The 11573-nt window shown below is 41.7% G+C and overlaps 1 protein-coding gene across 1 annotated transcript in view; it reads right to left on the reverse strand.

Moving 5' to 3' along the window:
- LOC121364723 (E3 SUMO-protein ligase PIAS2-like) overlaps positions 1–10793 on the reverse strand; it is a gene marked incomplete at its 3' end in the record, with an annotated part of 11495 nt that extends 702 nt beyond the window's left edge. Inside the window, exons 1-5 of the mRNA XM_041488202.1 lie at positions 10322–10793; positions 6944–7028; positions 6276–6326; positions 6065–6155; positions 313–514 (exon numbers count right to left, since the gene is read on the reverse strand). Coding sequence (XP_041344136.1) covers positions 313–514; positions 6065–6155; positions 6276–6326; positions 6944–7028; positions 10322–10793 — 901 coding nt within the window. The remainder of the gene's footprint in view (positions 1–312; positions 515–6064; positions 6156–6275; positions 6327–6943; positions 7029–10321) is intronic.
- Between the last annotated feature and the right edge of the window lie 780 nt (positions 10794–11573).

An 11573-nucleotide genomic window follows, 5' to 3' on the forward strand; every position in this document is an offset into this window, starting at 1 on the left:
GTTGGACCAGTTGCTATTAAGTTAGCTTCATTGTTAAGAGTTCTTCTTCAATTGCCTGCTAATGGTTGGTGATTAGCCATTGTCCCCCTGGTGCTTGCCAGGGAGTGACACTGGGACCCTGCAAGCAGCAGGGCAGAGGAGTGGCATCAGAGCTAGTATGCAGAGGAGAAATGCATTGCACCAAATTTTACAGTTTTCCAGGAAAACCCCTAAAAACAACGAGCCAACATAGAATTAGGGGACCTAGGTGATGTCTAAGGATGGGCGCGTAGTCCAGTGCCTGCTTGGATCCTTTTTGCTTCTCACCCTCACCTAAAAAGATGTTGACTAGGGAGAGGACCTGAGGTGTTGGACCAAAAAGATGGAATCTGCTAATTTCTCGTGAGGACGCAGTCCCCAGCTCCGCCTTCAGACCAGCGGACAAAGCTGCATCATCATCCTCCTCCGTGCCACTCCTGGGAGCGACTGCGGCATGGGCGCGACCCGTTGGATTCTCCCCACCTGAGCTGAATCTCTTTAATAAAGGCATTAAAAAGGAGAAAGATCTCCTGCCCATATATATTCAATAAGAATTTAGTTACTAGGTAAAGGCCATAAAGATTAAAAAAAAACCCCAACACTCAGTAAAGCCAGACTCAGGTATTGTTGAAACCCATAAAGCAGAACCTTTTGCTTAAGGAGCCATCAAGAACCAGGCTCCTGGTTTTGGCCAGGACAAACTGACCTGAGCGAAAGCCAAACCTCCACTGTGCATGCCCAGAAGAAAGGGTCAAGCAGCGAACATCAAAGATGATGTTACTTCATCAAAGACGCCCACCCATGACCACCAGGAGGCGTGGCACCACCAAAGACTCTGGGTGGGAAATGGGCAGGCAGGGAGGTGTGGGCTTGAGGGATCAATGTGTATTTAAACCTGAAATCTGTCTCACCAGGCACACATGTCTTTGGTGGAAATATCTCCCATGTGTCCCAGCTGGAATAAAACATACCTGCTTTACAATTTTTAATTGTAAAGTCCTTATTCTGCAAATCACTGTTTCAATCTGCTCTGGACTGAAAACCCAGAATAACACTGGGAGGTAACACCTGTGGCCCACTGGGGGCCCAGGATGCTGCATTCCAGCACTGGAGGACTCTCTCTGAACTACAGAAGGACTTTCTGAATTTGCCATCTCTTTAGAACAGTGAGAGGTTTTATTGTTTAATATTATTCCTTTTTCATGCTTGTGAATACTTTGCTTGTTAAATAAACAGTTTTTCCACTTTTCTCCAAGGATATTATTGTCCTGAACTGGTTGGGGAAGGGGGCTGCTGAAATCTATTTTTAGAGGAGACTGCTTTGGAGATTTCCTCCCAAAATTTGCCCTAAACCAGGACATCCACTAACTAGACAAGTATACCATAGGATAATCACTGCCTTTTATTGTTCTTACCCCAGATGAGTGACCCAGTTACTACTAGGGACTTTACCATATGCACTTCATCACAGAACATAGAGGCAGCAGATTAAGGGAAACTACTGATAATTTCACATTTAAAAGAATAAATTATTTGCCTTTTCTTTAATCAGACATGAGAACTGCTGCCATTTATAGGATATATTGTTGTAGTGTGTTTTTTGTTTTATTAGTATGTTTACTGTTTGATTTGTAATTTTGTAGTTTCCTTATGCTGTTCCTTTTGTCCCTGCCCTTTTCCCATAATTTTTTTACTCCTCCTTTCATTAAATGCCAGTCTTTTCCCCAACCTGCCTTCTTTTGAGAAATTTCCCTGTCAGTTTTGTATTTCTCCAAACTTTATTAGCTCACTGAAAATGTTCTCCTCCCTTGAAATTCTTTATTGGTTTATACATTGTATTCCCCACCTTGTTTTTTACTTTCAATGCTCCTGATTTGTTAAAGATTGTATCCTTCCCTTGGGACCTGCCCCCATATATGTCATTGTCTGCCCCCAGTTTGGGGTCCTGGGACACTGAAGAGGGGAAGTTTTACCATCGAATAAAGTTACCCCAGGACCCATGGTGCTGCTCTTTGTTTATGCTGTGCCGTCACTGGTAGCTGGGATTCAACAGGGCTCAAAGGGGGGATTTGCCGCCTTCCCTGTCACCATCTAGCCGGGACGAGCGGCAGTATATATCCCCATTGCTTTGGTGTAGTAGGCCTTTCTCTACTATGGTGACATTATCAGCTTTACATGGACAAACACACCATCCCTGCAATATTCAGGAGAGTATTTCCCCCCATACTGTACCAGCCACAGTAACCCTGCTGGCCTCCAACCTAAAAATGAAATTGCCTTGCTTTCAAGAGAGCAAGAATGCAAGTTCTCTTGTATTTCTCAACTTTTTTCTTTTTTTTTTTTTTTTTAGAGAGAAATTCTGCAGTGCACATGCTTCATTTCAGTCAAGCTTTTGATGTTTTCTTCCACAATGACCTTGAGAACAGATTCAATTTTGTACTCCCTACTCCCAGAACAACTTAAAACCTTCCCTTCCTGGTCTTCCAGGAGTTAAGAACACTCTGCTTGCCTATCTCAACCAGCATGGTCTAGCACTGTTTAGTTAGGCTGCCAAATCTAGTGGCTAGCAAGTCCCAACATTATTTGTGTCTTTAAGTCTTCCACACTTGTTTCAAGAACCTTATTAGTCAAAGCAGCTATCACCTGCTATAGCCAGAAAAATCTATCAAGAGAAAACATGATTGCTCTTTATATCTGGCTATTTCCAACCTTCCCTGACATATTTGATTTTGGCCTTTGAAAGAGACTTTCAGTGGTTTATGGAGGTTTCCCAAGGAAAGCAAATTACCTTTTGAAATTTTACATTCTGTCTTGCCTACAAAATAATGAACAGGAGAACCACCTGCTGTAATTCACGGTAGCATCCCATGAACTCTCTCTCCTCAGCCAATTCCCAAGCGCATTGCCCTGGAAAGACTTACCATAGAATTCATTCCTCCTGTGGGAAAAGACAAGACTCCCCCATGGACCTCTGTCTCACTTATCCCTATATTTTGCAACCTACCCTGGTTTTTCCTTTCCCTGTTTCCTCATTGGTTGGGTACCCCTGGTGGCTGCCCCTCTCCCCTGGAGACCAATCCCCTTTGCCCTGCCCTTAGCTCTGCCCTCCCATCCCTTCCCATTCTTAAACTGTTCAGAGCAGATGCTCTTCCTCTTTTGCCTGGGTTTCCTTCAGCCTCCATGTAATAACATGATCTTTCCCTCACCGACCCCAGTACCCCCTGGTGGTCTCTTCCTGGGCAAAGAGACCCTCCCCTCGCCACTCCTCACTGATATCCCATTGGCTGTGGACCTCTTCCTCTGTCCCCATTCCCCAGGGTATAAAAGTCCCCTGCCACCAGGGAACGCTCTTTCTCCCATGGGTTTGTCCACCTGGTGTGTCTCTTGGAATAAAGGAGAACGTTTCCCATGTGGAGAAGAGCATTTCTCAATCTTTTACATTCGTCTATGAATTATCGTGTGGGCAAGGGTCCATAGCTAGCTGGAGTGGACCCCAACAGCCCGGCAGAAACCTCGGAAATTCAGGTGGCGCCCTATGTTGGGCTCCATTTGATGCAGTTCGTTTGGGGAGTCCCTGGAGGGCCCCCTAAGCTGTGAGTTGGCTGGTAGCAGCAGGCAGGCAAGGAGGCTCCACACGGCTTCTGAGGGTGCTGATTAGATGAGTGTTTATTGGGGGTCCCACCCCCGGGAGCAACATGGTTTCTGAGGGAGAAGGGGGGAAAGGGGAGGGAGGGGGAGAAAGGGAGAGCCTAGGGAGAGAAGGGCCAAGAGAGAGTCTGGTCTCCCTCGCACAGCTTAACAGGGAGATTCAAAGTGGGCGTGGCATAAGACTTGGGCCAATGGGATTACAGATACATGAGACTTCAGGGGAGAATCACAGCTTGGAATAAACCATACATTTTCAAGAGGTGAGACAAAGCATACCATTTAACTAAAATTCAACACCACATAAAACCTCTGCTGGAACATACCCTCAAAAGAGCCTTCTGCCTCTCTTGCTGAGCCAGCTGTGGTGAGTGTTGCGTGTGGATCTGACTGTGTTGCCTGAATGTTAACCCAACCTGCTTTTCTACAGGAGAGGTTTGTTGGGAACAGATAATAGGCAGCAGCACCCACCATCCAACTCTCGCATTTTTAGTTCATCATGTATAAAAACCTTGTTACTTACCAAGATAGCAGCATGCAAGACTCTACATTTACTCCTTTTAAGTCAGAACCAACACTACAAAAGGAGGACACAGATAGTTGTATAAATACAAGGAAACACCATGTTAACATGAGTTGGCACAACCTGAATCAGTACTGGTACAATGGCAGCATTTTTCTGAAGTTTCTGGTGAGGACTGCAGACAAGGAAACAACCAAGAATAATTTACAGACATCTGCAGAGGCATGAACTTCTATACTAGGGAAAGGCAGAACAGTACTCACTTAAGAACTGTGCAAGTTGGCAATAGAGGCTGGTATCACTGATTAATTATTTAACACCAACACTACTGAGTTGGACAATAGTGGTCTTTGAGACAAAGAAGTTATCTTGCATTTCCTGCAAGAGAAAGAAACCACCCGAGGGATACAGACAGTGACAAAAATCAACAGAAAATGTTGGCAGAAGCACTTGGACTGAGATTGCATTTGTCATTCACCTCATACTGAAGGAGAGGAAAGGAAGTTGCCAAGACAATAATTTATTCGCTTTCTCACCTAAAGTTCAGATGAACAAAATAAAGAATCCTGATGTGCAGGAAGAACCTACAGGATTTAGATCTAAAGCAAAGCAATAATCCAAGATTATAAACAATTTTTGCTAACACTGTGACATATGTTATGTACAAAATTAAGAGCATAAGACAGCATAGCAGGGCATAAACTATATTAACAAGACAAGGCATCAGCAGACATTGATGTCCATAAGATAATATCAGATCAATTTTTTTTTTTTGTTCCTTGCTTAAAGAAAAGAAGACAATCTGCATAAGAAAAGAGAAAATCCTCAAGCTTATCAGAGAACATAACTGGCATTTGCAAAAAATACTGACTAGAAAACATATGAAAGAAACCTTCTTACACACTGAAGACAGACAGAAGAACAGTGATGCAATGGCTAAAGAAGTAGGAGGAAGAGAAGCTAAAGAGTCTCATTTAAGATGAGTAAAGGCAAAAAAACCAGTCATGGGTTGCAAATGCAGGAGGGAGCATACAGGACAATACATCTGACACACCAAGGTGGTGACAGACATTATAAAAAAGAGGGTTCACACCTCTCTCCACACAGCATTTTTCCAAACCCACTGCTGAAGAAAAAACATCTGTGCTACTACTTTTTCCATCTTCAGTAGCTTCCAGAACCATTTCAGAACAGGTTGCATAAGAGTTTCTCTGTTCTGTTGTACAGAGATACCCATTCCAGAGATTTTTTAAGAATAATGAGGTGCTTTTACCTTTTTGTATATATGTATATATATTATGCCTTGAGATGACCGTGCCAATGTACTAGTTTTTAAACATCAGATACCAGTGAAGTGTATGACTGCCAACATTGTTCTGTTTTAGTATCAGCAAATGCTAAGAACCCTAAGATGTGTCTGTTCTTCATTCATGCAATGAATTCTGCACTAACCAGACAGATGCAGAGCAGCATACAAATTTGTACACAAGAAGGCGATACCATTCCCTTGCAACAAGAAGGAACTCAAGCCAATCACAAATATAAACAGCCCAAACAGTGAGGGCTACTACCAAGCAAGTCAAACTCAATTTGAATAACTAGGAGGAGGATTCTTCATGCAGACACTAGTTTGGTTTTGACATATTTTGTTAACTGCAATAGATTAGGTTTGTTATAGGTGGCTAAAACACAATTATTCCATGCAGTGTCTGTAACATGATTAACAGTAGTAATGGCTATCTCACACAGCCAACATACAAACTATATACCTAACAGTAGCCAGAGAAATTTAAGTGATAATAAACAGCTTGACTGTTTTAGCAAGCTAATGTTACAGATAACACACACACACACCATAAGTCATACAAACAAGCTTACCGGCAATGGAAACAGCTTCCCATTTACTTTAATACACAAACTATTAGGGTAATTATCTTCTTGAGGGCAGCTTGTCTCTGCTAGGCATAACCTATATCCCCAAAAAGAAAAAGCATAATTTTTAAGTGTCACCACATTTATATGTCCCCAGAAACATCTTATGCTACATTAGCCAATAAAAAGTTGTAAGAGAACACTATGAAAAAGGTACCTTAGCTGAACTTGGACTGTGTAATCTCTTCTGCCCCCAGGCAAGAAGTCCCTGTGACAAAGAGAAATAAAAAGAGAAGTATCCATTTAAACAGCAGGTCTCATATTCCAGTCATATGGAGAAAGAACTGGTACACCTGCTCCAACATCACTTAACTTTGCTCTTATTTTTCTTTTATTGAGCTATGAACAAGTCTTATAAGCAACACCTTCGTTCACCTACTGCAAGTTACACAAGACTTTAAGATCAGCATCCTGTGTCAAGAGTTTATAGTAACAATTAAGTATGATTTTGCCAGAGAAGAAAAAACCCTCTTGGCTTACACCATAGGTCTTGCAACAACATGAATCCTGTGACAAAAAAGCAGCCTTCTATTCCTGCAGTCAGGAAACATGCAGGGAAGAAAAGCTTACCACTTCTCTAAATAGTGACAATTATTTGGAACAGAGTAATCGTTAACTCTTTAATGGGGTAGGTTTTACCCTAAATGCACATAAATTCTGTGCATAGTAGTCCCTGAAGAAAACAGAACAGTTAGAGTAACTTCAGTGAGGATTATCATTCAGCATCTGCAAGCTTTATGTGCTGCATAAAAATGAACCAAAAACCCCACACTTTATCCTGAAATTTTGCAAAAGTTTACCTAGACTATGCCACACTCTTCTTACCTGGAAATACAGATTTCTCTGACCTGCTGAGGTGTTAAAGCAAAGATAAAAAACTTCTCTTGGAACCTCTGAATACTGCTCTGTACTACAAAAAGAGAGACACAAATGAGTTTTAACCATGGTAATTAAAGAAATTGATTTCTAAAGGATCTGCAATTGAGGGATTTGTTTTGGTTTGGTTTTTGGTTTTTTTTTTTTTTTGGAATGATGCTTAAGTCACTTATATTCAAATTGTGGTTGAGCTGCATGCAACAAAACCATCAAGAAGAAAGAATGGAACAAATAATTCATTCAACTGTATTCAGATGGCTTAATATCACATTACACTTCACTACTAAAGAAGCTTGTCAAACAGCATTATAATCCTTTCTCCTAGGAGAGAAAGGTTCAAACAAACACACACCAAAACATAACACAACTATTTTAATGTACTACAAGAAGAGAATGTACACCAAAACTTATTAATGGACAGATGAAAAATTCAGAAACAACTAATTGTAACTAAACCTTTGAGAAGAAGGGGAGAGGAGAAGGGGGAGAGGGAACACAACCCCTAAGGCCACAGAAGCCAGCTAGACTTGATGTCTGGGAATTACATCAGTAGCATTTAAAAATAAATAAATAAATAAATGGAACTTTCATATCGGAAACTGACTTGTCTGTCAGTGATGGGAAGCTGTAATATTTTAGTATTAAAGGTTCATAGTATGTACATGTTACTTTTTTACTTTCTTTCAACTTGAGAATTTAGAAATCTTGACCTGAAATAAAAGTACATTGGACTTGTCCAACAATTTAAAGTAAGAAGAAATAATGAAACACACAAAAATAGCACAACTAAACCAGGCAAATTTGGAAGAGCTACTAGACTGTCTTGTACACTGTGACATTGAGAGAATAGTATCTCTATGCCCAGAAAAAACACACAAAAAGGACACAAACATGAAATAGAACCCAGGTAGAGCAAACACACATCAAGTTCCTCAAAACAACTCAAACCAGCTACATTGTGCACATATGCATGCGTGCATACACACATACCACGTACAACATTTTATATTTTAAAATAATACTTGAGCGCATGTAAAAAATATCATGGAAATGTTTTGTTATTGAATTGAGTGTTGGTTAAAATGAAACTCCAGGCCTACACCTGCTCTTGTGTTCTCAGTGCAAAAGAATACCTACATTCATCTCTTTTAAAGAGTTGCAGTGAAGTGGACTATACTCCTAGCTCTCTGACCTACCTGTTATTTGAATCCTTAATTCTCAAACACACAAAACTTGTTTGTTCCATATCTCAATCACCCAGGTCTACTAACTGGGACTCTAAGCTATCCATATCAATAAAAAAAAAAATAAATAAAGGAAGCCTCATGTCCAAATTTGCACATGAATCCATGGTAAGAGTAATTTTCAGCCAATGCTCCTGTCCTTCTAAAATCAGTCATAGAATCATCAAGGTTGAAAGAGACCTTTAAGATCATCAAGTCCAAACGTCAACCCAGCACTACCACTGTAACCGCTAAACCCCTAAACCATATCACCCAGCACCAGATCCAGATACCTCTTGAACACCTCCAGGGATGGTGACTCCACCACCTCCCTGGGCAACCTATTCCAATGCTTGACCACTCAAACAGTGAAACATTTTTTTCTAATATCTAATCTGAATCTCCCTTGGCTCAGTAAGAGAGAAAGAAAAGCCCAGTATTTGCATATCATCCATTCCTCATATCTCATTTCCCCACTCCTCCTCACAAATATCTGAGTTGTGGTGCAGTCTGAAAGACTCCATGATCAGTTAAGAAACTAAAATGTATAAGAGGAGACAAACAGCTTGGAAAATGCTGAAGTGTTTCTAAACAAAACTACTAAATAGTTAGGGAACATTTTTTACTATGTAAGGTAAGCCAGGTTGAATTTCAAGACAGAAAACATTTCCAAATAATTAAATACATTGAAGAGTGAGGCATTTGAGGAAGTGAAACTTTCAGGTTATTTGGAAGACAAAGGTCCATCCAACATTTTAACATACAGTATGGCAACAACTCGTAGGCTGAGAAACCTTCACTAATCTGAGCACAACACTGAACAGTGCAGCACAAAGTATCTATTTCAGTGCCAGATATCAGAACCTGCAGAATTGTTGCAGCAAGATAAGGGCAAACTAACAAACCAGCACATTTGTTCTCTTTACATTGTTGCAACTTATTAATAATTACTGACCCTGAAATCCTTTTCCTGTTCACCCTCTGTATTGGGTCTGGCTAAGCTGGAGTTCATTTCCCCATATCAGCCTTCACAGTACTGTCCTTTGCATTGGTAGCAGGAAAGGTGTTGAAAACACACCAGTGTTTTGGCTACTGCTGAGCAGTGCTGGCACAGCATCAGCACTGCATCTCAACATTTTCCCCCCATCAAGGGGCTGGGGGTGGGCAAGATCCTGGGAGGGGACACAACCAGGCCAGCTGACCCAAACTGACCAAAGGGATAGGATATTCCATACCATACGACATCAGCTCAGATATAAAAGCTAAGGGAGGGAGGAGGAATGGTGGGGGGGGCATTTGTTATTCTTCCATGTTTGCCTTCCAAAGCAACCACTATGCATGCTGAAGCTCTGCTTCCTGGGAAGTGTCTGAACATCACTTGCTGATGGGAAGTAGAGAATAAACTTTTTTTCTTTTTGCTTGTGCTCCCACAAACTTTCACTTTTGCTTTAGTAAACTGCCTTATCTCAACCTACAAGTTGTTTTCCATCTTATTTTCTCTCCCCTGTCCCACTGGAGAGTGATAGAGCAGCCTGGTGGACGCCTGGCATCCAGCCAAGGTCAACCCACCACACCCTGACAGACGTGTTCCTCACTTGCACCAGGCAGAGACTTCAGGTCCAAATCTTTCAGCCAAAAGCAGAGGTTCAGACTAAATATTAGGAAGCATTTATTTACCAAAGAAGGTGGTCAAGCACTGGAACAGGCTGCTTAGATACGTGGTCAATGCCCCAAGCATGTCAGTGTTTAAGAGACATTTGGACAATGCCCTTGACTATTACTCTAACTTCTGGCCAGTTCTGAAGTGGTCAAGCAGTTGAAGGATCATTATAGGTACCTTCCAACTGAACTATTCTACTCTATTATTTAATATTCAAAAGACAGATCTTTAATCATATAATATTTACAAAAGAGAACACTGTTTTCTGAGGTGTGGCTTGGCACTGGGGAACAAGTGGTGAAGAGAGGACAAGGGTAGAGATGAGAAGGGAAGGGAGTTTCCACTTTTCCCCAGCTGCAAAAAGCCACTTAAGTCAACTTTGTACTGTCATTAGCAACACTTATTTCATTAATTAAGCAATCTACAGAACTACTAAACACTTACCTAGACTTGTAGGTTTTATGAGCACATCAAGCACATCATAAAATGGTAAGCTTTTCAGTTGAACATCAGGATGAACAGGTGGAATTGGAGGGGATGGCTGCTGCATCTCAAAATGGGGCTTAGTGTCTTGGAGGAACACAGAACTGACAGGTGAGGAAGCAGACTGAGGTGTGACTGAAGAAGAAGAGAGTGGGTGAATGCTAGCAACAGTGAGGTCAGGCTCAGCAGGAGAGGAACTACTGTCCAAATTGAAAACTGCAGGTTTTATAGCTGATAAATCTGAAAGTCCTTCAATCGTCTTTGGGTAACGACGCCTATAGAGCTCTCGGATTTTGATCTGAACTGCTGGGCTGCAGCCGATCTTCAGTAAGTGCAGTGCCCTCATCAGGAGGTCATGTTTCCGCCCGCTTTTATTACGTCCAGCAAACCCCAACAACACTTGTAGTTCAGAAACACGAAAACTTGATACCATATTCTAGAAAGAAAAGAGAGGTAAGCACAGGTAAACCAACAGTACCCCAAGTAAGCACTTTTGAGGAGCATGGTAAAGCATGTTAAATCATTCTAGTTTCACACTTGTTATCTCAGGTACTACCCGACACAAAAGTACAGTTAAAAACAAAGTGTCCAGGATTAAGACTGAGTTTGGTTGTATTATAATTTCAAAGACTTGTTTCCACACTCAAACAATAGCAACAACATAAAGCAACCCATGCATTAAATAGGTTAAATGAGTCTCAAATTCACAGGCAGAAACACAAGTTCTAACACAAATTATCTGAAATAAATGGGCAGGAGATCTTTCTCCTTTTTAATGCCTTTATTAAAGAGATTCAGCTCAGGTGGGGAGAAATCGACGGGTTGCGCCCACGCCGCCGCTGTCCCCAAGAGTGGCACGGAGGAGGAGGGTGATGCAGCTCTGTCCGCTGGTCTGCAGGCAGAGCTGGGGACTGCGTCCTCATGGGAGATTCGCAGATTCCTACTTTTCGGTCCAACACTTCGGGTCCCCTCCTTAGTGAACATCCTTTCAGGTCAGGGTGAGAAGCAAAAAGGATCCAAGCAGGTACTGGACTGCGCGCCCAGTAGTATCACGTTCAAAGCATCACCAGGCTTCTCCTACAGGATACTCTCCCAGGAGTGGCTGCCTAAAGGTGGCAGTGTTCTGGGCCATCCAATATATTTTCTCATTCTCTTGGTAAAGGATCAATTGGGAGAGGTTAACATGATTATAGTTTAAATCGGTGTGGACTCT

The sequence above is a fragment of the Pyrgilauda ruficollis genome, unplaced genomic scaffold (genome assembly GCF_017590135.1).
Source record: "Pyrgilauda ruficollis isolate IOZ18807 unplaced genomic scaffold, ASM1759013v1 scaffold880, whole genome shotgun sequence".
Classification (NCBI taxonomy): domain Eukaryota; kingdom Metazoa; phylum Chordata; class Aves; order Passeriformes; family Passeridae; genus Pyrgilauda; species Pyrgilauda ruficollis.